At 43.5% G+C, this 25682-nt stretch overlaps 3 protein-coding genes across 6 annotated transcripts; 2 read left to right on the top strand and 1 right to left on the bottom strand.

Annotated features, from left to right (window-relative positions):
* Positions 1–4850: 4850 nt before the first annotated feature.
* Positions 4851–7777, top strand: LOC4330270 (probable serine/threonine-protein kinase PIX13). The gene is made up of 5 exons (XM_015771538.3): positions 4851–5065; positions 5246–5655; positions 6049–6196; positions 6629–6780; positions 6878–7777. The coding sequence occupies exons 1-5, from the start codon at positions 4990–4992 to the stop codon at positions 7466–7468; spliced, it is 1377 nt and encodes a 458-aa protein (XP_015627024.1). The 5' UTR covers positions 4851–4989; the 3' UTR covers positions 7469–7777.
* A 2293-nt stretch (positions 7778–10070) lies between these two features.
* LOC4330269 (protein LAZ1) lies at positions 10071–14539 on the top strand. Of its 4 annotated transcripts, none has more exons than XR_001543908.3 (10): positions 10071–10212; positions 10857–11179; positions 11266–11322; positions 11423–11531; positions 12350–12534; positions 12615–12703; positions 13008–13269; positions 13443–13694; positions 13918–14289; positions 14389–14539. XR_001543908.3 is itself a non-coding variant. In XM_015772021.3 (9 exons), the coding sequence occupies exons 2-9, from the start codon at positions 11027–11029 to the stop codon at positions 14236–14238; spliced, it is 1428 nt and encodes a 475-aa protein (XP_015627507.1). In that variant the 5' UTR covers positions 10071–10212; positions 10857–11026; the 3' UTR covers positions 14239–14539. The 4 variants fall into 4 exon arrangements, 1 of the variants encoding a protein (XP_015627507.1); XR_010739172.1 differs by having other exon boundaries at positions 13438–13694; XR_010739171.1 differs by having other exon boundaries at positions 13438–13694; positions 13918–14539.
* A 491-nt stretch (positions 14540–15030) lies between these two features.
* LOC4330268 (protein ALTERED PHOSPHATE STARVATION RESPONSE 1) lies at positions 15031–19406 on the bottom strand. The gene is made up of 4 exons (XM_015772020.3): positions 18004–19406; positions 17742–17905; positions 16580–16803; positions 15031–16138 (listed from the first exon to the last, which is right to left on the bottom strand). The coding sequence occupies exons 1-4, from the start codon at positions 19142–19144 to the stop codon at positions 15409–15411; spliced, it is 2259 nt and encodes a 752-aa protein (XP_015627506.1). The 5' UTR covers positions 19145–19406; the 3' UTR covers positions 15031–15408.
* Between the last annotated feature and the right edge of the window lie 6276 nt (positions 19407–25682).

The raw sequence follows: 25682 nt of genomic DNA, 5'->3' as shown, positions 1-25682 counted from the left end.
CGCGTCGAGCTCCACTTCGCCGCGTTTCGCCATCTCGCCGTCTCGCGGTACACCCTCGCGCCCGTAGCGTCCTCCATACATCTAATTGCTAGCGCCGGCTCTAAAATCGGCGATTAGCGCCCATGGCCGTGCCGCCCCGGCCGCCGTTTCGTCGCCGGCGAGCTCTCCGTGGGTAGGCTATCCCGGGAGCTCCCCTCTCCATATAGTTCGTGAAATCGAATCCCCATACCCCGTAGATGCTCCCTCACCCTTCAATTCGGCCGGAGGATGTCCCTAGCATCGAAGCCCCTTGTAGCCGAGCTCGGGCATGGCGTCGCCTGATGGCGCCGCACGCCCCCGTCTCCTCGCGCGCCGGCTGCCATCGGCGGGAGATCGCCGGAGCTCCTCCGCGCCTCACCCCGGCCGTCTCCGAGCCGCCCGCCGCCGTCCCGGATCGGGCCGGCCACGCCGGCTGCGCTGAGCCGCGCCTCTGCCTCGCTCGGTAACAGGCGAGAGGAAGAAGAAGATGAGGAGAGAGAGAAACCGTGTGGGACCCACATGTGATTAGCGCACAGTAATCCTATCCCTAACGGTGATTAGCCCACTCAATGGCAGGTGGGGTCCCTATAGTTAAAATGTAAGAAAACACAATTATATATTTTATTCCTATGACAGGCGGGACCCACTGGTAATTAAACAAGAAGGTTTGACCCTAAGTCAACCAGGGCCGGTCCCACATGTCAACCACAGTGGGTTTTGGATAATGTTTCCGATTAAAAATAAATCATTTATGAACAGTGCATTTTTACAATTTCTCGGATTAACTCAAATTTGAATCTTTAAACTAGCATAACTTATTCATTTTAGCTCCGATTCGAGTGAAACTTGAACCTAAATTCATCTAAATTCATAAGCTTTCCAATGGTATATAACTCACTATTTAATAAAATATATTAATATCAAATGATTAGATTATGGTCAACTTAAAAATGTGCTAATAAATAAAATTGATATTGTACAGTAGAGTAGATGTCAAATAAATATATTTAACATGTTTTGTCACTGTAGCAACCACATAAACTAAGTATAAGTGATGTCTCAAATGAATGGATGTATAGGAAAATACTAGTACTTATTTAATATTCGATGGCCATATAATTAAACCCATGACTTATAGGTTAGTTAAATCAAGTTTAGCCTCATATTTTGTAACTAAAATATTAATACTCATAGATAAATCTTTAACTTGTTTATGAGAATAATAACATAGCTAGATGTGGAGGAATCACCAAATAATTTAATCAATGCAATACCATATAGAATAGCACGTATATACCTAAACTGGTTACCACTTATTAGTAACCCAACAAATCCAGTGCTTAAACTTGCCCATCACATATATAATATCACTCATAGAAACTAGCTAATGTATAATTTAACTATAATATATTCAGGAATCACTTGGAGCATTGGGTAGTACACCTTCTAAAGTGAAAATTAGAACCATGCCATTATAATTTTGCAAAGTTTGAGATATGCCATCCTGACCTACATGTCATTGACTCATGTGGGTCCTACATGTCATTGAGATACCGATGGCATATCTCAAACTTTGCAAAATTATAATGGCATGGTTCCAAATTACCCCTTTCTAAATGGCTCATGTACAGTAGGCGACCAAAACCATATATGTTGTTGCACACACATATAATGTACATTCCATTATAGCTATGCTATTGATTTACCTTTTCCATACATTAAACTGGGGAGTATATGACAAATATGTATATTAGATAAACACTAATTATAAATTTCGACCTCCTGTAATTGATCATTACGGGACCACAATTACAAATAATCTGTACCTATAACCTCACAGATCTAACATATAGAGCATGGATAATTATTAAGCCTTTTATAATTTATAATGACAAGTAAAATATGATCATAATTAAAATAATGCCTCATTGGAAAAAATGATAATATAAATTAATCGATGTAATTATTTGTTTGACCCTAAATCCATCCAACAACAGAACCCTTAGTATAAGACCATTTATAGATGTATGCGTAGTCGTATAACCCTCCCATAACCTTGTAGCTTGACTAAACCACATATTAGCAAAATGTGTATATCATATATTGTGCTAGTTAGTACCAATAGAGCCATCATGACAATATAAAAGACTAAGAATCTTGGCCCTTAGCATGATTAGAATCCATTAGCAAGCCGGAATAGTATGAGCAACCCTAGGTTCGACACCATCATTATATTTTGCTTGTGCACATTTGATTGTTGTTTGAATATTGGTTTTTCTCGCGTATTATAGAATTTGTATATCGGTTAGTCGTGAGGCAGCGTATGCAGCTTCCAGGAGGTGAAGATTGATCAAGATTATATCAAGAATAAGAACTATCCTGAGCAGGCAAGTCATCACCCCATTCCTTGAGCATGTTGATCCCAATTGTGAAATTGTTTTGTTTACAAATAAAATTGCATGCAGTGATGAATATCCTACTTGTTATTATGCCATGCCTTTGATTATTGCTTATCTCATTATTCCCTTGTACCCATAATTACGTATGAGTCCCTAGTCACTTATGACGAATGCTTAGTAATGCTAATTTAGATTCATGCATTCTCATATTTATCAAATGCTTTATGCTTGGGCAACTACCTTGGGAAAGGTAGTTGAGATACGGCATGTGGAGACATGAGCGCCATATTGCCATGACATTGATGAGATGATTTGTGAAAGAAAGTTAAAAACTAAACAAATGTTTTCGACTAGGGCGGCTGGAGGATTTGGGTGGTGTCCGGTAAAGGCTAGTGCCGTCCCTGGTCAATTAAGGACCGAGCCATGAAGCTAAGCATGAAACGACTCCAGTACAACCGTACTTCTCGTATGGGTATAGACTTAGCAGAGTAAATAGCCGAGCGGAGGCAGTATCCCTGCATAGTGGTTTTCTTGATGTGTGTGAGGCAAGGCCTATGGTGGGGCAGCCATTGGTAGGACCACGAGGGGCGAGTGCCTACAGTGGTGTCACCATCGGTAGGACTGCCATGTGTAAACCTAAACTTAACTATAACTTAATGCATGTGTGAGTCTTCCCTTCCCGGGAGAGCCAGAACTCCTCTCACTGCTAGAAACCTTGGACGCCTAGAGTGCATGAGGACTAAAGTTCATGGAGCGGGTACTGCCAAAGTGGGGTTATTGAAAGGCTTTGCCGTGGCAAGTCTCATTCGTTGGGACGTAGGCTCATGTGTTGGGCAAGTCGCGGAGTACGGGTAAAGTGTACATCCACTGTAGTGTGAGTAAACCAAATCTATTCGAATAGTCGTGCTCGTGGTTATTGAGCACCGGGACATATATTACACTTGGCTAGACTCTAATTTCTTAATCTGATTGGGTGGAATGTTGCATGATGATTTTGTACTGGTAGATCAACTTCTCGAGAGGCGAGAAGGGGTAGACCCCAGAAAACCATGACGACCAGTGGCAGGAAGCTATCCTTGGGAACACAATGGATAGTGGACACAACCGTCGCTGTTTAATGAACAATGGAATTAAAACATGATTAGTTTATGCTAGGTCTTAGGTTTGTGAAATGATATTTGAAAACTCAGCTTTACGCAAAGTAACCATAGCCACTCGTTGTATTATCCTATACATTACTGCATTTTGTGTGGTGGCTTGCTGAGTACTTTTGTACTCATTGTTGCTCTATATATATCTTTTAGCAAAGTGTTGAAGAGAAGCCCTTGTTAGTACGCTTGCGTACCTAACAAGCTGATCGGAGTGCGGTTCCATTCTAGGTCTCGGGCTAGATATTATTTTGTTTTCCGCTGTTGTTCTCTGATAGTTGTTGGCCTACCTGGCCCTAATGTAAGCATTTAACTCTCTTAGCCTGGATTCATTCGTGATATGTTGTGATTCGGCTATGTATGTGTGTACCAACTACTGATTCAGGGATTGGTACTGATAAACACATAAGATTTCCGATTTATAAAATCGGAGGTCGACAGCCCGCCCCATCATATCTAGCCCCAAAGAACTACTATCGAATACCCGGGTATCATAAACCCCACAAGATCCTACTGCAAATCAAAGGGCTGCCAATTTGCCAAATCATATTCTCACGCCCTACCTAAGGGCTGCCAATTTGCCAAATCATATTCTCACGCCCTACCTTTTTCTCGTCTCTTGTGTCTATTTGCTGTTGGATCCGCTATCACTGGCCCACTGCTAGTTACCGACTACTCGGCTATGGCAATTTTGCCGCCAGCCCATTCCACTACCTAACCATCTCTTTAAGGTTGGCGAATTCCCTCCTCCTACCCCGATCTTAATATGGGATCCTAACTTAAGTCGCCACTATCTCGCTGGCTTTCAAGGAGAAAGAGTGACAAGGATCTAATGGTGAAGGATTCATCAGATATTCAACTCAAATTTGTGTCAAATGAAGGTTAGCAATTCTGCTAAATATCCCATATTATAAACAAGCGTTTCTCAAAAGAAAATTGAAAAATAAGTACAATAATAGGCAAATGGATCTAATATTCTTTTTTCATTGGAATGGATCTAATATTATAATCTTGACCCCGCAAAAAAAATTCTAATCTTGAGAAACTCAAAATGTTTTTGAACACTGATGAAATTTGAAACGAGGTGCCAGTGTGCCACAAAACATGTATATTGCCGCGATATGCGCCATGCGGCCATGCCGCCATGTGCTCCTCCCCTGATGCATGGGTTCCCAGATGACAGTCGACCAGTCGCCCAGCCAGGAGCAGCCTTCCTCCAGGCCTCGTCTCGTCCTTCCACACCACGTCCAGGTCATTTCCGCCTCCTTTTTTAATAGAGGAAGAGCGGAAGACATGGCGAAGCACGTCGCTGGAAGGACATGATCTACGCACACAAGCCATTATAGCTCGGGGAAGAGACTCACAGAGAGGAAGTGCTCCCGGTGCTTCCCTGCTCGTTTGGCTGCTCGCCGGCCGCGTCCGCCATGGGGAATTGCTTCGGCTCCGATGACGGCGAGGTGGAGGCCGTCAAGGTGATGGCCCGTCATGCGCTGCCACAAGGTACATATATGAATATCGACATCCCGATGCTCTGCTTACAATATCACTACGTTTTCTTTGTATTCGTGAGATTTATTTTGTTCATCGGGATCTGGAACCAACAAAGCCATTTTGTCATGGTTTTGGTGCTGCGTCTCTAGTTCTGACGCACTTCGTGTGCTGGGTTTTGCTCTTTTGCAGCGGCAATGGCGAGACCGGTCATGGTCGCGATCGCGCAGCCCAATGCACGCGTCGCGATGAGCCCAGGGCGGCCACCAACTGGTAAGTTGCCGAGCCAGGCCACAGCCACAAGCACCGGCGGCGGGCGATCGGTGGCTGGTGGTGGAGGCCGGACGAACGCCGGCGGCGACGCCAGCGCGGAGGGGAGGATCCTGGAGGCGCCCAACCTCCGGATCTTCACGTTCGCCGAGCTCAGGGCCGCCACGAGGAACTTCAAGGCGGACACCGTCCTCGGCGAGGGCGGGTTCGGGCGGGTGCACAAGGGGTGGGTGGACGAGAGGACCATGAGCCCCGCGCGGAGCGGCTCCGGCATGGCCGTCGCCGTCAAGAAGCTCGATCCGGAGAGCTTACAGGGCGTGCAAGAATGGCAGGTGCGTGATATTTCTTTTCGTCAAATAAACCATGATCAAAAGAACAATAACTTTGTAGAATCCGCGACTAAATGATTTAGCCCTCTTGATCTCATCACATTCTCATGCGAAGCATAAATTACGATTGGTCCTTAGTTCCCCGACGCATGGACGCGTTCCCGTCATAATCTGAGATGCATGAGTCAAATCTTTCTTCGCTGACAAAATGGGATGCCACCTTGTGATTGATGAAGAAATGGTGTTGATCTTGTTGGTATTAAAATGTTCATGCAATGGTTCGTCAGTAGGCAGTGTGCATGTTTAGTGGTCGGCACGTCGGGTGCTGATGCGACTGTTGTTTTTCTCTTCTTCTTTTTGGCTTTTCCACTGTGTCGTTAACGAATTTGTTTGCAGTCCGAGGTGAATTTTCTGGGGAGACTTTCACATCCCAACCTGGTGAGGCTACTGGGCTACTGCTGGGAGGACAAGGAGCTACTGCTTGTGTACGAGTACATGGCCCAAGGCAGCTTGGAGAACCACCTCTTCAGAAGTGAGCCACGCAGTAAGTAAACTTTAAGACAAAAGGTTTCATGGTGCTTTCAGATCCATGACGGTATGGCCATGATTATTAAGAGCTGACAACTTGACTTGGGCTGCTAATTAACGATGCCTGATGGTGGTCACAAGGGGACAAATTGAGATCATTGTTCTGCTTCACATGGAGAGGGGATTAGTGGATGTTCTGAGAACAGAGTCAACTGATAGTGCATAATTTATACAGGTGAATAGAGTATCAAAAGCTAGCTTGATATGAAGAGTATAGATATATAGATATAATTGGGTTGCCAGGTTGGAATTGGAATGACAATGGAATTTACTTCATTATTGGATTGCAAAGCTGGCATCGGAAAATCAAACCAGAATTTTTCTGAACACACTGTAACTGAACGGTAGAACGAGAGCTGAAAAATGACAATCTTTTTGTGTCAACCAGAGGGCGGAAGCGCGTCGCCTCAGCAGCCGCTGTCGTGGAGCCTCCGGCTGCGCATCGCCATCGGCGCGGCCCGCGGGCTGGCGTTCCTCCACTCGTCGGAGAAGCACGTCATCTACCGAGACTTCAAGGCCTCCAACATCCTCCTCGACACGGTAACGCCCTGCACGCTGCCGCCTCCCGCCAGAGTACACGCCGTCGTCTAACTCGATCATCTCCTTTTCCTCGCGGATTGATCATGCGTACGTGCAGCAATTCCACGCGAAGCTCTCCGACTTCGGGCTCGCCAAGGACGGGCCGGCCGGCGGCAGCAGCCACGTGACGACCCGCGTGATGGGCACCTACGGCTACGCGGCGCCGGAGTACGTGGCGACGGGCCACCTGTACGTGAAGAGCGACGTGTACGGCTTCGGCGTCGTGCTGCTGGAGCTCCTGACGGGGCTCCGCGCGCTCGACGCCGGGCGGCCCAGCGGGCAGCACCACCTGGTGGACTGGGCCAAGCCATTCCTGTCCGACCGCCGGAAGCTGGCTCGGCTCATGGACCCGCGCCTCGAGGGGCAGTACTCGTCCAGGGGCGCGCAGCGTGCGGCGCAGCTCACGCTCCGGTGCCTCGCCGCCGACCACAAGAACCGGCCCTCCATGAGGGAGGTCGTCGCCGTCCTCGAGGAGATCGAGTCCATGTCCAGGGGCGGCAGCGGCGGTGGCGCCCCCGGCTCGGCGTCCCCGCGTCCCGCGGCACGGGGCGGCGGCGGCGGCGGCGCGCACGGTTACGGCCAGTCGCCGCGGCCGGGGTCGGACTGGGCTGGCCCGGCCGCTGGCCACCCGTCTCCGAGAGTGAGATAGCGTAAGAGCGACCGGCGCTTGCAGCTGCTGCAGATCGTGGGCATACGCAATGCTTTTGCTGCACCATATGCTTTGGTCTTTTCTGATCCTCGATCGTTCTTCCCTGATGTCCGAACGGAACACTTGAATCCTTTCATGTGACCGATTTCTCGGGAAAGAAACACAGAAATCTTTGGTGTGCCATATGGACATAGAGCGTAATTTCTAGATGAGGGGGAAAAATTAACATCTTGCGGATGCCGTTGATAATGATGTAAATATATATTGATATGTTTATACACTATATATACTTAGTGGAAACAGAATAAAGCATCTTGGCTACGTAGTATTTTTGGACATTTAAAACGATAGTTTCTAAAACGCTGATAAAAAAATATTGTTTGATGTTGTTGATTACATTATATAGTTACATTTGATAGATTTTAGGTGTGGTTTTCTGTTGAATGTTGTATACGTATTCTCTTAAAAATTTTGAGGTGCTTCGGTACAACAAACATAGTTCTCTAAGCCAACCCTCTTGAAAAAACCGAAGCTCGCATATGCCTTGTGCTGCACACATCATCAATTGAGTTATTGTTGGCACACACCACATGGACCAATAATTCCTATTATCTCTATCCTTTTTTAGTTTTCTATTTCTCTTTTCTTTTTTTTCCCATATGCACGCACCTGTTCTTTTCAATGATTAGTGAATACGTTGTCCATGACTCCATGCCCATGGACTTCGTAAAACCTAATTATTGTAGTACGTGCGAGTGTATGGAACATCCCATAACATTTCTCTTATTTTTTTCGCACGCTTACTAAAATACGATGCGTCTCTTATAAAATTTTTATATACTAACATTGCTTTTAAAAAAATCATATTATCCTATTTTAAAAAGTTTTTAGCTAATATTTAATTAATCTTATGCTACTCCCTCCGTCCCATAATATAAGTGATTTTGAGTTTTTATTTGCATTGTTTGACCACTCATCTTATTTGAAGAATTTGTGCAAATATAAAAAACGAAAAGTTGTGCTTAAAGTACTTTGGATAATAAAGTAAGTCAAAAAAATAATAATTCCAAAATTTTTTGAATAATACGAGTAGTCAAACAATACAAGAAAAAAATCAAAATACCTTATATTATGGGACGGAGGGAGTAATAACTTGCTTTGTTATACGTGCGTGAGAGACAAGTTTCTAATTGGTGGTACCAAATGCAGCCTTAGTAGCAGCCAAAGTTCTATATCTTGCAAATCAAAAATACTTTTGATCATCCAGAGAAACAAAATTTCCCGAATTGCCCGAAAATTTTGACCTTAAAAACTTGAAATTTAAACAAGTTTTGATTAAATTTATTTTTTTTAACGATCTTTTTGGGGTTGGGGGTTGCGATTCCTAAAATTTCAAACCAAAATATTGAACCCTGGCCGCAACAGCTACTCCACTCCTAGAATCTCTAGTACTCAAATTGTCTTTGATTTTACTCTCGGTTCTCAATAAGTATATATAGAATTTAGACAATAAACGTAACTTCTTCAGCGCTCAACTGGATACCCGCCGGTTATTTCTCAGCTCCTCCAAACAATGAGCCTAACAGTAATTGATGTTCTAGTTGAAGGATAAACTTTGTGTCATTCAAGATTTGTGATTTTCTTTCTTTTTAGATAATAGGAATTTATAAAACCTGGCTTCTATACACCAATGGGGTACATACAACCACATAAATTCCGAGCGAACAAACTCAGTTCTTACACACAAGTTTATAAACAAAAGGAGCACAAATCTTTGTGATTTTCTTTTTTTAAGTCTCTGCTTGGCTGTAGCTTGTTCATGGATAGCAGTGGTGCTACCGGCTTCATTGCTCCAGGCACGTAAAAGATCTTGCTAACAATATCGTTATTCACGCTACACCATATATATTGAGCTTGCCCTGATTTGAAGGAAAAACACTAAATTTTGTAGGAATTAAATTATATAACATTTTCTGCCTTTCTTCTATGACCCTTTCAAAAAAAAATGGATACTATTGAATCCTACAATATTTCTAAGAAATGCCTCTATCTGTATATATTTTGGAGGAATTTTAAATATGAGATTGAACCCCAAGGAAAGTTTCCTTTGATCTCCTCTAATTCATATATGTTTTCTTGCTGTCTAATCAAGCAATTATTCCTAAATTTTTCCTATATTTTATTTTATAGTTCTATATTTTACACTTACAATTTTATTTTCTATTTCTCTGTTTTTTTAATCATGCGTTTCATGTTTCAAAGGAGATAATAAAAGTTCCCTGAAAACGCATTAAACGGCTCATTATGTTTTAGTATATTTTTCGCAACATCATATTCGCAAATGACCCTTAACTAAGCAATTAATTCGGTAGTACTACATCACTACATCCTAAATATATGCCACAGTTGAATATCGCTCGCGCGGTGGAAGGCGTGATTCTCGTTCGCGTGAAGCAATTGATGTATGCTCAACGAGTTCCCAATGGTTTTCTTCTTGGTCTTTAAAAAGAAAATCAAGAGATTTTCTCGCTAAACACGCCGTGTTACTCCCGAACTTTCCAGCTGGAGCCGTGAAAGCTATCGACGCCACGTCAGCGCATCTACTCTCCTCGCGTTTCGGCTGGCCCACGACACCGCCGACGCGCGACGAACGCCGCCGCGCCGCCGCCCCCAAACCCCCAAACTGCTCCGGCGATCGTCGAACTGGCCACGCCGCCCACGCCAGTTCGCGCTCACCTGCCCAGGTACTCGATTTCGATTCCACCCTAGCTTGGGTGGGTGTCTCTCTTTTGGCTTTTCCCCTAAGGCTCTTCGATTGTTTCGAATTCGATTCCGTCCCAACCTAGATTGCAACCGCGTCATCTATTTTGTGTTAGTTAGGTTTTTAGGAGTTCAGCTCCGCAAGCCGGGTTGTTCAATTCGAGACGAACCCCATCTGATTGCTCTGTAACTTTGCCTTAGCGGTGGATTTTGGTCGCGCCTATGGTATGAAGGGCATTAGCCGTGAGAATTATCTTCAGTTGCTCGTGGATTTATGGACAGAGAAAAAAAATATGTGAGCGGGTTTATTAGCTAGACTTTGTGCAACTATCGTTGCCTATACTAGTTGCCTAGTTGGATTGTGTTTATGGGGGAAAGAAGTTTTTCTTGCATAACTGAATCTATTAAAACGGTGAATTCGTTTAGTCAGCACACTGTGTAATTCTACATTTCTGCTCACTCCTATTCCTATAGGCCTGTTGGAGTAGGCAAGGAGATTTTATTTACATACTCAATTATTCACCGTTATCTCTAAATAGGGTGGTCTATTAGTCACTCAATTTCCCAATTCTCATATGAAATTTCGTGCTGTTGGTAGATTTACATTATTTAGACATTTTCCTTGCAGATAGTAAACTATTTGGGTTGGGAATTTGATTCATATGGTGGCAGCATTGGGTTATATGTATATGATACCAAGCCCATTCAATTGAAATGCTCCGCCTTATGGTTAAGGAGACTATATGATGTTGAGTCCTTATAAGTTTATTGGACTTCAAGGAAGTGTTACCAGCTGTCATGAGGGTCAATCCTGCGCTCTTCCTGCCTTTGATGGCCGAATATGCAGCACCCACATGGGCCATACTAATTTCAGGGTTCTTCATGCTGCTTTCTGTTTCCCTCTCTATGTACTTGATATTCCAGCACCTTTCAGCATACAACAATCCAGAGGTTTGCTTTGGAACTCCACCATGTTATCAATACTAAGGTTTGTCATGTCTGCAAACAATATCCATTTCGTTTTTGTGTTTTTCCAGGAACAGAAATTTGTTCTCGGTGTTATCTTGATGGTCCCTTGCTATGCAGTTGAGTCGGTAATATCTCCAAAGCAACTTCTGTTTTTTTTTGTTGGATTAGGGCTCTTCAGATATTTTAGTTGCGTATTTGATGATCTTTGCTTCTCCTCTGCAACAGTATGTTTCATTGGTAAATCCTGACACTAGCGTGTACTGTGGCATCCTGCGTGACGCCTATGAAGCATTTGCTATGTATTGCTTTGGAAGATATATTACTGCTTGTTTAGGTGAGCTGTTTTCTTAGACATTCTAACTTTCATTGCCACTCTCAGGGTGCTACTTGCACTTATACATTTAGTTAAAGATTGATCTACGGTCTACTCTTTTTGCAATAGATCTGTCACATTTATGATGTTGCTATGATGCACCAATCTTTTTTTCCCATTTTGAGGGAACGTGGGGATGGATATGTTAAAACAATGCAGGTAGTTGGGTTATGTTTGGTTTGTGGCCTGTCTAACCCCATGGACTTTGTCAATGACTAGCTACATATTATTGTGCTTTCAATTTGGGCAAAACTTTGGCAGGATGACCAATTTATGGGCATTCATAAATTTTTCAACACACCAAGTAACAGAAACAGACCTTTGGCATTGGAATGAGGCATGATTTCATTTATGGTCCTTTATATATAATATGTACCTCCATAACTGGATACAGGTTTTCCATGTATACAGCTAGTCTATATTCACCCCAGAACAACTGGAACTATTGTTCGATAAGGTTATGCAAAGGCATCCACCATTCTATCTGCCTAAATTCCTGAGATAACAGTATCGTTGTTATCAAGGATTCTATTCGAGGGAATTTACCCGAGAGAAGAGGCTTAATAAAATGAACCTGTGTATAACTACTAAAAATGTCACCTTGGACAAACAAACAATGCATCCCTATGTATATTTTCCCATTAATTGCTTTTTTATACAAGGAAAGTAGGATTAACATGATAAAAATACTATATGGAACCGGTTCATTAATAATTTGGAAGCTCTCCATCTATCGCTCTTATTTAATTTGAAAAAAAATGTATATATTTTGTATATAGGTGGTGAAGAAAGGACAATTGCATTTTTGAAGAGGGAGGGTGGCGGAGATTCTGGGGAACCTCTTTTGCATGGTGCTTCTGAAAAAGGGATCATACACCATCACTTCCCTGTGAATTACATATTGAAACCATGGAGAATGGGTGTGAGGTTTTACCAGATTATCAAATTTGGTATATTTCAATATGTATGACCACTTGTCCAGCTAGTTGAAATGGAATTTATGATTTTGAGAGCATATTGGTTAAGTACTTTGTACCTGTGCAGGTGATTATAAAGACCCTCACAGCTAGCCTATCCCTGATTCTTCAACCTTTTGGTGCATATTGTGATGGAGAATTCAATTTGAGATGCGGGTAAGACAATTTTCCATTTTCACCTCTTGTGTCTTGAGTTCAGCAAAGCAAAAGGCATTCACCTTTATAATTTGAATTTCATAATGCTTGGAAAAATTTTATAATAGGAATAATGCAGAGACAGATAACTGCATAGAAGAGTAATGCAATCTTCTTGATGACTCTACCTGTGTCACTGCATAAGCTGTTATCACCTTGTCTTTATCCCCAGAATATATGTGAACATCTAGCAGTCCACTTCAATGAATTATTTTATGCATGCTTATCCATTTTTTCAACTTCATTGCTTTTGTTCAAACTGCAGATACCCATACTTTGCCGCTGTCCTTAACTTCAGTCAATATTGGGCCCTATACTGTTTGGTGGAGTGGTACACGGCTACTAAGGACGAATTGGCACATATAAAGCCATTGGCAAAATTTCTTTCGTTCAAATCTATAGTATTTTTAACTTGGTGGCAGGGTATTATGATTGCTATCATGTATTCTTTGGGCTTGGTTAGAAGTCCGTTGGCACAGAGCTTGGAGTTAAAGTCAAGCATTCAAGATTTCATCATTTGTATAGAGGTACCTCACCTTTCCGAGTTAGACGGGCTTCCAAAGAATATCGTTTATTTTTCATAACCTGCAAGCTCATTTCTGTAAAGAGAGTTCTTGGGTTGAATTCACCTACGGTATATCACCTGCGGGCAACTCCTCATACATGTTTTCCTCAGAGTGTATTTCTTTTTCCAGCGCAGATGGGTATTGCTTCAGTTGTTCACCTATATGTGTTCCCTGCAAAGCCCTATTCGCTATTAGGTAATCATCGTTCACCTGAAAACATTTCAGTGCTAGGGGACTATGCCGCCACTGACCCTGTGGACCCTGATGAGATAAAAGATATTAGTCGGCCTACCAAATTGAGGCTTCCACAGTTGGAACCAGATGAGATAATTGTGACAAATGTTAAAGAGAGTGTTCGAGACTTTGTAATTGGCAGTGGAGAATATGTGAGTTCTTGCAAACTAGTCCTACCAAGATTTAAATCTATTCTGTTCTTTTATTTTTTTACACTTCATAAGATTTTCTTCGTAGAGCTCATATCTACTGCTTTCACCCCTCCGAGGTGTGGGCTTCTCACTGTGTTTCACCATTTCTTTTTTATCTGCTTCACCTAGTTTGCACGTGTTTGCCAATATTCTTATTATGTTTTGTGTTTTTCTTTATCTTTAGGTGATAAAAGATCTCAAATTCACGATGAAGCAAGCAGTGCGACCAGTCGGGAAGCGCTTTGAGAAATTAATGAAGAAGAAGGGCAAGTTCGGGCAAAGCCGTGATGACAATTGGGTGAGTACCTCCACGCCACAGAGAGCAATCCATGGGATCGATGATCCTCTCATATGCGGGAGCTCTAGTGACAGTGGGATCGGTAGAGGAAAACGGCACCGCAGGGACGTAAGCTCAGCTGGTGTTGTGGACAGTTGGGAAGGCAGCGACCAGACATCAGATGGGTATGTCATACGGGGACGCCGCTGGGAAATCAAGAAATCATGATATTCTTTTGTACAGGAGCTACGGAATACAAGCTGGGTTGCTGACTCGCTGGTAAATTTTGGTGCTAGCGTACAGCTCCCGTAGATTGCTTAGCTACTTGTGTGATTGATTGTTTGATACTGTACATGGTTTCTCGTTTTCTATCTATAGGTGCGGTCAGAGTATTGTAAGTGCAGAATTCCACAAATTGTGCCATGCTTCAAGGGGCCAAGTGTAATTGAGTTCCTTTACAGAAGTGCAAGGTATTGTACCAGAACACAAGTACACAACTCCCTCTGTAATTTCGTGAAAGTCGCTGACACGAACTGGATGTACGCCAAGGTAGGACACTTCATGTGCACTCGGCAGCACCAAACTTACAAAATACAAAAACCCTCAGAAAGTTGGAGAAAAAAAATCTCTTAACAGAAATAATGGTTTCATCACGGTCGTCAAAATATCAGATGAATGCATGACTCATTTGCCTGTGCAAGGAGAGAGGGAGGCAAGATTTCAGTGGACAATTTTCCTTCTGATTTTTGAATTTTGTTAGCAGAATTTATTTTGCTCTCTGGAATTTTTATAGCTCTTGGGAAGTACTCCATGAGAAGTAACCATGAGGTACTCCCTAGAATATACTAGGGAGTATATACCTCCCTATTAAACCGGAAAAATACTCAATACTACGCCACGAACTGCATTCAACTCTTTCCACTCTTGCACAGTTGTACATTCATTCAAGTGCACCGGAAAAATACTCAATACAACGCCACGAACTGCATTCAACTCTTTCAACTCTTGCACAGTTGCACATTCATTCCAAGTGCACTCTTGCTCATTCATTCAATTGTATGGAGGCCAAGAAAAAGGCAACACAGAAGATCAGTACATTGCATACTAGCACCGAAACGAGCACTTCACCTATATGTACCTAATGTACCTGCTACTTCAACACAACTATATCTATTATGATGGATCAACACAGGACATTTGCCTGAACTGCATCGACAAACAACGGTCAGTTAGCAAAACTCCAAAGTCAGAACTTCCCCACAAAAATTTGATCTGCAAGCAGCATTTGCCCAGAACATTCTGCATTGATCTGATAAATTATAACCACCTGGAGAGGAGACCCTTGTATTTTACAAGCTGTGTTCACTGTAGTGTCAGATGGAACCTCTATGCCAATGCCTATGAAACTTTGGCTCTTTCTCTAGACAACCTTTCCTCTTCGGCATGCCTCAGGGTCTCATCCAAAGCTCGCAGGGAATTGGAAGAGTAACTTTCTAGGGCTTCAAGAACACGCTTCAAACTAACCTGCACACTGTTTGCCTCAAGAAAATGGACCTGGTACGTTTGTGCTGTTGGAAGAAGGCTTTGCCGGCCCGGTACTAGAGCTAGCTTTCTGTTGAGTGTGTCGGCCTCCTTGTTAATCTCCAGGGTCTTCCTTTCCAATATCTTGTTCCATTTTTCTCTTTCCCGGATTGCAATCAGCTGTTCAGTTTGCTCAACATTTTGTTTCTCCCATAGGCTCCGTACACTAGACACAAGAGCTTGCATGCTGGTAATCACCTCCTTCTCAGAAATCCGATCCATAGCTTGGGACCAGCTATTACAGATGACAAACACAAGGGGTGCGCCCACTCTTCCAGGAGAATACGGAGGAACTCCATCAGCCGTCTCCTCCTGCTGATAGTTAAGACAGAGTGCCAGCCATCCATTCAGTGCCTTGATGAAGCTCCTCTGCTCATTCACCCAGGAGGAAAAATTGACGATCCATTTAATCAACTCTAGTTCAAGCTCCATTGCCAGATCTCGACTGGTTCCACCAGAAATTATTGAATCCAAGTTTTTTGCCTCTGATATTGCTTGACACTGGATGTGGTAGCAGTTCAGCTTATCTTGCCACATTTTCACAAACCTGTAAAAGATGGCTATAAGACTTTTCTTTTGACACAAACTAGATTTGAAGATAATATGAAATGCAAGAATATCTAGAAAATAAATTTGGAGTGTTCAGTATTCCACTTGATTGTTCTACAACATAGGTATCGTCAAATACACTTTTGCCATAGAGTACCCAAAAAAAAAAGCAATTCTAGACGTACACATGACTGTTTGTGATGCTTTAACTTGATTAACTTAAATGTGCATAAATCATTTTTGTTATGAAAATGTGTCAATTTCTACAGAGATCAATTTAGTGCACTGGTACATAATTACCTTCAGAATTAAGGCAGTTACTTTCTGATAGACATACTACACATGTGGACTGACATTACAAAATAAAAAAAATAATGGGTAAAGACAAAGCTAAATCAGACTATTTGAATAAATGTCAGAGGGAAAGAATAGAGTGTACCCTTGGATTAAGGTATTAACTTGTGGCCATAACTCCTCGTCCCTTACTCTGTTTATCTTTTTCGACACCTTAGCAATAACTCGCACAGCTATCCGTATTTTTGTTGATAGCTTCCTAACCAAATTACGAGTTGCATCAATCTTGGGAGCTTCAGCGCCTTTTTGATCCAAGAATTTCAGCCTCTTAGAGTTCTTGGCAAGCAGGAGCCGCATTTTCTCTTCAGCCTGGAAGAGGAAAACAGCACCAAAACATTCAATACGGAATAGAGACTACCAAGGGTGAGCTCAAGCAAACAACATGATTTCCCCAATGTAAGAGCAGTAATTCTTCATTGATGGGTTCCTCATAGGATTATTAGTTTACACGTAGGGTGATAATGATATGAAAACAAAATATAATATTGTCCTGTTATGCTACAAGGGAACCTAAAAAGGCATGGCAGCAACATCTTGATAAAATTGCCATTAGAGGAAAAGGCACCAACCCGTAAGTGTTCTTACTAAATAAATCTCACTAATAGGCTTATGAAGAAAATGCATAACTTAGAATACAGCAAGTAAAAGAACAGTTCCAAATCTGGCTGTTAGGTCCCCATAAAGGCACTTTCAACTCTGCTATTCAATGAGCCATTTTCTTAATCAAGCAGCACACCTAATTCAAGATAGACCCAATGCAACAGTACTAAAATAACCAACACTGTTAGGGGTGTATGCTTTTGTTTGGGGATGAGTAGGTTGGAATTGGGAGGAGTGGGCAATACATAATGCATGAACATCTCAACAAGATTCAGCCTTAAAACACCTAATGCCATGCTAAGATCTCAAATCCATCTTTCTACATAGGCGTGACTATTGGTGACTGGTTAAGGACGTTGTCACTGTGCAAACTTGCCACAGTGAAATGAATGGTATTGCTCTCTAGTCAGGACCTGTACTCGGTTGTTTCAAATGGGAGTATGGGACCACTCAGCGAGCAGCAATTTTGCATCCTGACCTACAACACTTTGAAGAGCAATCTCAGGGCTCATCTCATTTAACATGCTACTAGCATATTCCAACATATCTCTACATCATACTGTCGAAAAAATATACTGCATCATACAGCAAAATAGGGTACTACTCCTACTTAACAAGGTGGGCACCTTCAATCTGTAAATACATACCTTCACCTCGTCGTACAGCTTCTTCTCCCAGATATAGAGCTTTTGCAGAGTCAAAGACAAGTTCCTTGCTCCCACCACCTTCTCCCCTCCTCCGACATCCAACAGGTCGCTGCCTCCGTATCCTGAATGCGGCAGCGCAATCACTGACACCATCCGAGATGAAACTGTTTCCGAACAGCAATCAAACAATGGCTCCAATGATCAGGCACGAGGTAATCGGGAGATGCATGCGTAGGTTATACAAAGAACAGAGATAGCTCACCATGGTACACTGAGCTCCGGGGATGGTAGCTCCGCCTCCCGACTTCAAGAATCGGCGCGAGCGCCCTGACCGCGTCCGCCGCTCGGACAAACTGCGCCTTGATCTCGCCGGCAACGTCTGCACCATCGGCGGCTCTCCGGGGAGTCGGAACGGACGCGGCGACGTTGCCATGCGCAGGCGTCTGTTGCCGCGCCACGCCGCCGCCGACCACTCCCTTGTCGACGACTGGATTCTCCTCTTCGTCGACTTCGGCAATGCTGCTGCTCACGCCGCCGATAGAGCTGCGTCGGCTGCGAGCGCCGCCGCTCCCGTGCGCGGAGTACTCGCTGGAAACCTCCTTGACGACCGCGTCGTCCTCCTCCAGCTCAGGGATGCCCTCCTCCTCGCGCACCTCCCGGGAGCTCCGGCTTGGCGTGTACGGCGCTGGCGTCGTGGCGCCGGTGCCGGGAGCATCGTAGCAGTAGTTGTCGTACACCTCATAGTTGTCGAACACATTAAAGAAGTCCCACGAGCTCGCCCTCGGTGGCGACGGCGGTGGCGCGGCCGCCCTGTCTGCCCTCCTGGTCTCGCCTCCGTAGGGGTGATACTGCGCCGGTTCGAACGAGCCGAAGTAGACGCGCTCCGACGCGGGGGCGCGCTGCTCGACGGCGACGGACGGCGGGGGCGGGCGGCTCCGCGCGTAGTAGAGCTGCAGCGACCCCGGCGGGTACCCGAACGGCGGCTCGGGCGCGTACCCGTATCCGTACGCATAATGCGGGAACGGCAGCGCGCTCGGTTGGTAGAGTTGCTCGTGGCCGGCGGCGACGCGGCGGCTCGGCGAGGAGGACACGGACCCCGACTCGGATCCGGAGGACGGCGCGAAGTTGATGTGCGACGACGAGTGCGGCGGCGAGGCAGCGGCCTCGGCCGCGGCGTCCACGTCCTTGCGCGCGGAGGGCAGCGCGACGGCCGTCCCCGCGGCGACCGCGGGCGCGAGGACGAGGTGCAGTGACGCGGACATCGACGCGAGCGAGTCGGCCAGCGCGGCGTGCGCCTCCGCCAGCGCGTACCGGTGCCGCACGGCCGCCGCCAGCAGGTCGGCCCTCCCGCGGCACAGCGCCACCGCCTCCTGCTGCTCCAGCTTCGACCCCTTGCACCCCATCGCCACACACCCACACACAACTCCAACACAAAAACCTTAACAACTTCTCCTCGTGGTCGTGGCGCGTCGGCCTCCTCGCCACGGTGACATGGAGCGGAGCGGAGTGATGAGGAAATGATAGCAACAACCACCAAAAACGCCAAGAAAAGAAGAGGGTGGATGTGGATGGAGACCGCACGCGGGTGAGCGCTACTGCTAAACTGGAGGGGTTTCTGATGATGATGGGCGTGAGAGAGAGAGAGAGAGAGAGAGGGGGAAGGTTGGGTTGGGGGAATCACTTCCCGGTTGATTTGTTTGCACTCGCGCAACGACGCTTCTTTTTCTGGGCTTGATATGGCAGGGCCGCGGCTGTTTTGTAGCGAGAGGGGAGAAAAATACAAGGATGACCGATGGCTATAGTTCCGGAGTTCGCTATCCCCGCACCCAAGCCCGCGAGTGTGGGGAATGTGACGGGGAATGGAGGGGACAGGCGAGGAGGCAACACGAGGCCATGTTCTTTTTTCTCCCCCTTCTCGCACACACTATAGCTCTAGTGTAGCCTCTCACGCTGCACACACTCGGGTGGTTTTACTGGTTTTGTCCGTTTCCTTTTGGAAGGGAGCGGAATGGGGTGGCGCCTGGCGATGCAGAGGAGCAGGGGGTTTGCGGTTGCGGTGCACAGGGGGTGTGGTTCGGTTTGGTGGTGGCATTGACGGCCTCCCGCCCGTCTTGATGGTCCGTCTTACCGCTGGATGGTACGGGCTTGACCGGCCTCGTCAGCGGATCAAACCGATCAGACGACAGCAAGCCTCTCCTCTAGTGCGAGACGCACGCTGCATGCGCCGCTGTAGGCTGCAGTGCGGCACAGGCAGGCGCCAAAACACGGAGGACGGAGTGGGTTGCCTGAGGGTTGACGACACTAAGACAGCGAGGGCCGGCTGTCCGTTGGAAACCGGTAATCGTCGCTCGTCGGGCGGTGAACAGGGTTCGCGGCTAGCGGCGTACTCCGTTCATAAAAAAATCCAATCTAAAATAAGACATAATCTAATATCATCATTTTTATCTAAATTTATTATTGCACTAGACTATATCTCATTTTATTTTAGGTTAACGTTTTTTTTATAGAGAGAGTACTTGTGTTTTATTCTAGTTGTGTTCGTGTTGCAACTTGCAACATTCCAGCTAAGGGATGAACAACGTGCAATGGCCGTGATCCTACCCGTGGGAACGGTTGCCTTCGCACAGTTTCCCTCGTTCTTTTTTCCTTTTCGCATGAGCAGGAGCGCAAGCTTCCTAGTTCATAAATTGAGACCGGTTAATTAATGGTACTCTATTAATGAAAACTCGAATTACTAGTCTAGAAATATTATTTTAGGCTTTTAAAAACAATAAAGGTATAGGCTCTGATCATTGTGCTAATTACAACATCACAGCCACAACAACTATATAATCGTAGTTTATTTTTCATTGTGGATATTGTTGTGGTAGCTGTAACACAGCCACAAGTAGCACAAATAAACAGCCCCGTGGTTCTAACTTCATCCTTTTATAAAGATATTAAAATAGTTTGTACTAATAATTTTATGAAATCTTTTGTTATAGCAAACCTGCCGATATCATTTTCATATACCTAAACCTACAATTTTAAATAATAATTATGGTGAAAGTTAACTCACGTTAAGTTGTTAGCTACACTAATTCTAAAAGGTTTTCTAGACCGTAGCTTTTTTCAAGTATAATTGAACGTGCAAGTGTGCGATGGGTGTTGCTTGCACTAACACCATCCTATTTCTTCAAACCTTGCATTCACCTTTTCAACTATCATTAGCACTTGTCTTCTGTCCCATAGCTCTTTTGTCGAACATGCCATTTCAACAACTATCATCCCTTGCATTTTAGATTTATGCATAGTGATAGGAAATAGATTGGTTCTGAAAAAACGATCGTGGATTTCAAGCATTTATTATAGGCTGTGTTTAGATCCAAAGTTTGGATCAAAACTTCAGTCAACCTATCATATACATACAAATTTTCAGTCACATCATCTCCAATTTTAATCAAAATCCAAACTTTACGCTGAACTAAGCACAGCCATAGTTAAAAAGGGATGAAATGAAAAGGTTAGCCACCATGATGAGCCTGAGGAAATGATCATGCACCAATGACAGCTTCTCTTTCCCTATTCTTTATCCTCTTCCTCCGATCTTTCCATTATTTCGTTTTGACATTCAGGTCTCACGATTTCAGAGTGGACTGGTGGACCACGCCAATCTCTTTGGGAATAGCAAGATCTGAGGGAGATGGCCAGAGAGATTCCAGAGAGAATTATAACAAGATCTCATTGCAACTTCGGAGGGAGATAACACTGTAGCGAGAATTTACTTGGAGGCCAATCCCTATCTTTTCCGGCACTTGCTTGGGCTTCCTTTTGCTCAATGTGCATGGGGCCTGCCTGTGACTTCTGCCTTTGTCTTTAATTCCATCAACTACTGTCTGCTGGGGCTATGGGTTTCACTGCAAGTCCATGGTTTTTGTGGTTTTCTTGGTTCAATCATTTATTCTCCTGTTTCTCTGAGCCAGGTTACCTTTCCTGGGCTCCTGCCACTGTTTATCTCAACCATGCGTGTCAGTGTTTGTGTGCCACTTTCTGTTGCTAAATACAGTACTACACTGTACTAGTAACCAGTGATGGATCTAGAAAATCGGTTATTTAGTGTCATAACGTGTTTATCGGTGTCATAGTATACTAATTATACTTAAAACATAGTGTTATAGCATATGGAAAAGCAGTTTTGTTATAGGTTTTGCCGAAAGTCGTCGGTGTCGCCTGACACCGACGCTTGTACTGTAGATCCGCCCCTACTAGTAACACATCTCAAATCGAAAATTTTGCCCCAAATGAGATGTGATATGAGCGAATTCATCACTTATTTATCTCTGAGGTTCTTTCTGCTTGGATTATTATTTGTGACAAAGTAAAATAACATGGATGTTTATCAAACCAGCCAATTATTTATTTCTCCCCCTTTTTTTAAAAAAAATGTCCAAGTCAATGCCACACTGATGGCATTTGTGGTATCAATCGTACCCTAGGAAGACACTTATGATGCTAGGTTTTTTTCTATGCATAATTCTCTCAGGTTTCAACATTTACAAGCTGTCACACACTCCATAGGCACTAGATCTTCTGAACGAAATCTTTTTAAAGCCATCCAGATTAGCTATCCTTACTGTTTCCCTTCGTTATTGTATCTCTTCAACTTTACTTGGCAACCATCTAAGATGGGAGAAAAAAAGTTACAAAAAAGTTGACCGTATATTCTGCTTTGGTGATTTGGGGCCACAACCAAGACTCCATGATTTGGTTGTACTACTGTAGACAGATTATAATTTGGGCATGGTTATGTGAAAAGCAGCTCAGCATGGCTCCCACTACAGTAGAGAGTGACAGGAGGAAGAAGGCCACTCTTCTTCACTGTACAATGTACACCTATGTGTTTGGGAAACAAAGTGAACAGTACCCTCCTCGCATGCACTCAACTTAGGCCCCGTTTAGTTCCCAAAAAGTTTTTCCTAAAAATATCATATCGAATCTTTGGATATATGCATGGAGCATTAAATATAGATTAAAAGAAAAACTACTTGCACAATTAGAGGGGAAATCGTGAGACGAATCTTTTGAGTCTAATTAGTCCATGATTAGCCATAAGTGCTACAGTAACCCACATATGCTAATGGTGGATTAATTAGGTTCAAAAGATTCGTCTCGCGGTTTCTAAGCAAGTTATAAAATTAGTTTTTTCATTCGTGTCCAAAAACCCCTTCTGACATCCGGTCAAACATCCGATGTGACATCCAAAAATTTTCATTTCACGAAGTAAACAGGCCCTTATATGCCCTATTTGGATCCAAGTAATACTTTTTAGCCCTCCCTCAAATAGCCCAAATAGCTCAAAAAGATTCAAAAGAGTGAGCTAGTTGAGAGCTATTTGGAAATAACACATAAAAAAACTATTCCACCCAAGGAGTGCTAATTGGGGCTATTTCGGGTGGGGCCCACTGAAAAAATGTCTTTTCTTTCTATCTCTCTTCATGGGAAGGTGCATTAAAGGCTAAATAGCTCTCAAAATAACCCTTGAATCCAAACAATTTAGGACTATTTTATTAGAGGGCTATTTCCTTATGCTAAAAAATAGCTCTTAAAATAACTCTTGTCTAATTCTCAAAACAAGGCTATAGGCTATGCAAAAAGGAAGTGATGCACGTATGTGTAGATAAGTCACTTACAACTCTGATCTGTCTGGGACCATGGCTTTTACCTGTTCACTGGCAATTTCTTTCTACACTTGCCATATTTCTCTGCACGGATTCCGAAGCGAGAGAATGGCAATTGAAATTAACTAAAGAGAGTGAGTCACAAGAGTGTGTGCTTCGGGGACAATATACTTCGGTGAACATGCATCTGTGAGAGATTACAAATGCACTTTGTTCTTCTGAATTCAGATATTGTAATGCAGAGTTGTGTGTAAGTGGAAGCAAAAAGAAAAATCTCAGTTCATGCATGCCCCAGTTATTCACAGTTTCACGTGGTGGGAGCTGATGCAGAGCAAAACTACATGCAAACTAGTGCCAATTTTGTTGTATTATACGGACAGACAGCCTTATAATGAATCAATTTTAAATTTTAAAATCACAACTTGTAATCCTGGTGACGTTTTGGCATTTGTTTTCTTTTCTTTTCCTTTCTTTTTTTTTGGGGGGAGGGGGGGGAGTAGTACATGTCTACATGCATACACATGTCGTAAACCACAGGTAAACAGTGGTGGTCTTTCATAGGAAAAATGGTACTTCTTTCGTTTCACAGTGTAAGTCATTCTAGTATTTTCCACATTCATATTGATGTTAATGAATCTAGATAGATATATATGTCTAGATTCATTAACATTAATATGAATGTGAAAAATGCTAGAATGACTTACGTTGTGAAACGGATGGAGTAATGACCAATCCGATCCAAGTCTCATACTATACGGGCAGTGGAGATAAATTATTAAATATTTAAATCCAGTTGCAAGAAAAAATTAAGGTGTCTAATGGAGTGCATAATTCGGTAATCAGTGTATGATTGGTGGCTTGATTCCCATTCTGTTATAGGAGACCGTACCACGGTTTTAGTGTCCGTGATCAGCAGTAGCGTTTTTTTTTTCTGAAGCAGATCGAATAATTTGAAGTTAAGCACGTGGGTTCTATGTAATACAGCATCTTTTAATACAAACGATGTGGTTGGGACTGGAAATCCTATGGTTAAGGATTAACCTTTTCTAATTTTTGGAAGTTTTCAGTAGTTAAAAAAAATCGATGTTTTCCTGTTGAATTGGCAACTATTTGGTGAAGTTTCATGTTTACAAACGAAATCCAAGCCAAAATGAGCATTGATCCTTCCATGAAAAAGTGTAGGAGGGAGGGACGGTTGGTTGATAGAGGTACGTACTACAAGGTTCATAGCCTCCATTTCTGAGTCTCGGATATCTGTATAATTAAAGATACGAAATGCCTGAATCTTTTCGTTGCTCGGGAAATGTTCAGTTCTTAACTGAAACAATTCATTTGCAAGGCAAATTGTGAAGAATATGTAAAATATTGTACTAGATTAATTCCAGTACGGATCTCCAAGTTTATAGTACAAAAGAGAAAGTGGGTTAGTGAGAAATACCTGTAGTCTTCCAGCTAGTTCCATGAGATGGTGGGCTAGCCGGCTTAGGTTCAAAGTATCACTCCTTATATTTATTTGATATTAGATCATTCTCTAATATTCATGTTTTTTAGAAAGTGGGTTAGTTTTCTCAGTACACCGGCTAAACCATTAGAGTTATCCCTGATAATTCATAAATGAAAACGTAATAACACCATATGCCCAATGATCAATTATACCATGATTCTAAATTCACTAGTCCACTGAAGACAAAGTGAGTTGGCACTTGCGATCTGTAAAGAATGTGGAAGAAGACAATTCGCAAAGTACAAAAGGTAGTAGTTGGTTAGTTATAATTCAGAATAGTAAAATTCTCTGCATTTTTGCATCCCAAACACCCTTAGAGCTTATTTTGTGAAATGCATGTTCTCCGGGCTCAAAGAAGACGAGCGGTTAAGTTCTGTAAATATGAAGATTGCACAAAAAGGACTACAACATCACTGTTCGTGAATTTTGTCGCTTTTCCTTTCTATATAGCACAGAAGCTAGTTCGAGAAAGACAAGTGATATGTTGAGGCCTAGGTGACTAGGTATAGGGTAATAGGAAGAGGTAGATGAAGGCTTTAGTTTTTCAGATTCAGAAAAAGGAAAAGGGAAGAGATAGCATATAGTAGTACAGTATGCTTAAGGAATGATGTATAAGGGTGAAGCGATGAGTACACACTAGTTCCATGTCTACACAGACCATATGATTGTGAGTCAGACAAGGAATACCCAGTACAGAATGTCCATCAAGTGATAGAATCAGCTAGTGTAGGATGAGAATTCCAACTCCTGTTTCTTTAGGATATTGTACACCTTTTTTGC

This window comes from Oryza sativa, chromosome 2 (assembly GCF_034140825.1).
Source record: "Oryza sativa Japonica Group chromosome 2, ASM3414082v1".
Classification (NCBI taxonomy): Eukaryota; Viridiplantae; Streptophyta; class Magnoliopsida; order Poales; family Poaceae; genus Oryza; species Oryza sativa.
Note: the sequence above shows the minus strand (reverse complement) of the source record. Positions and strands in the feature narration are given on the sequence as shown.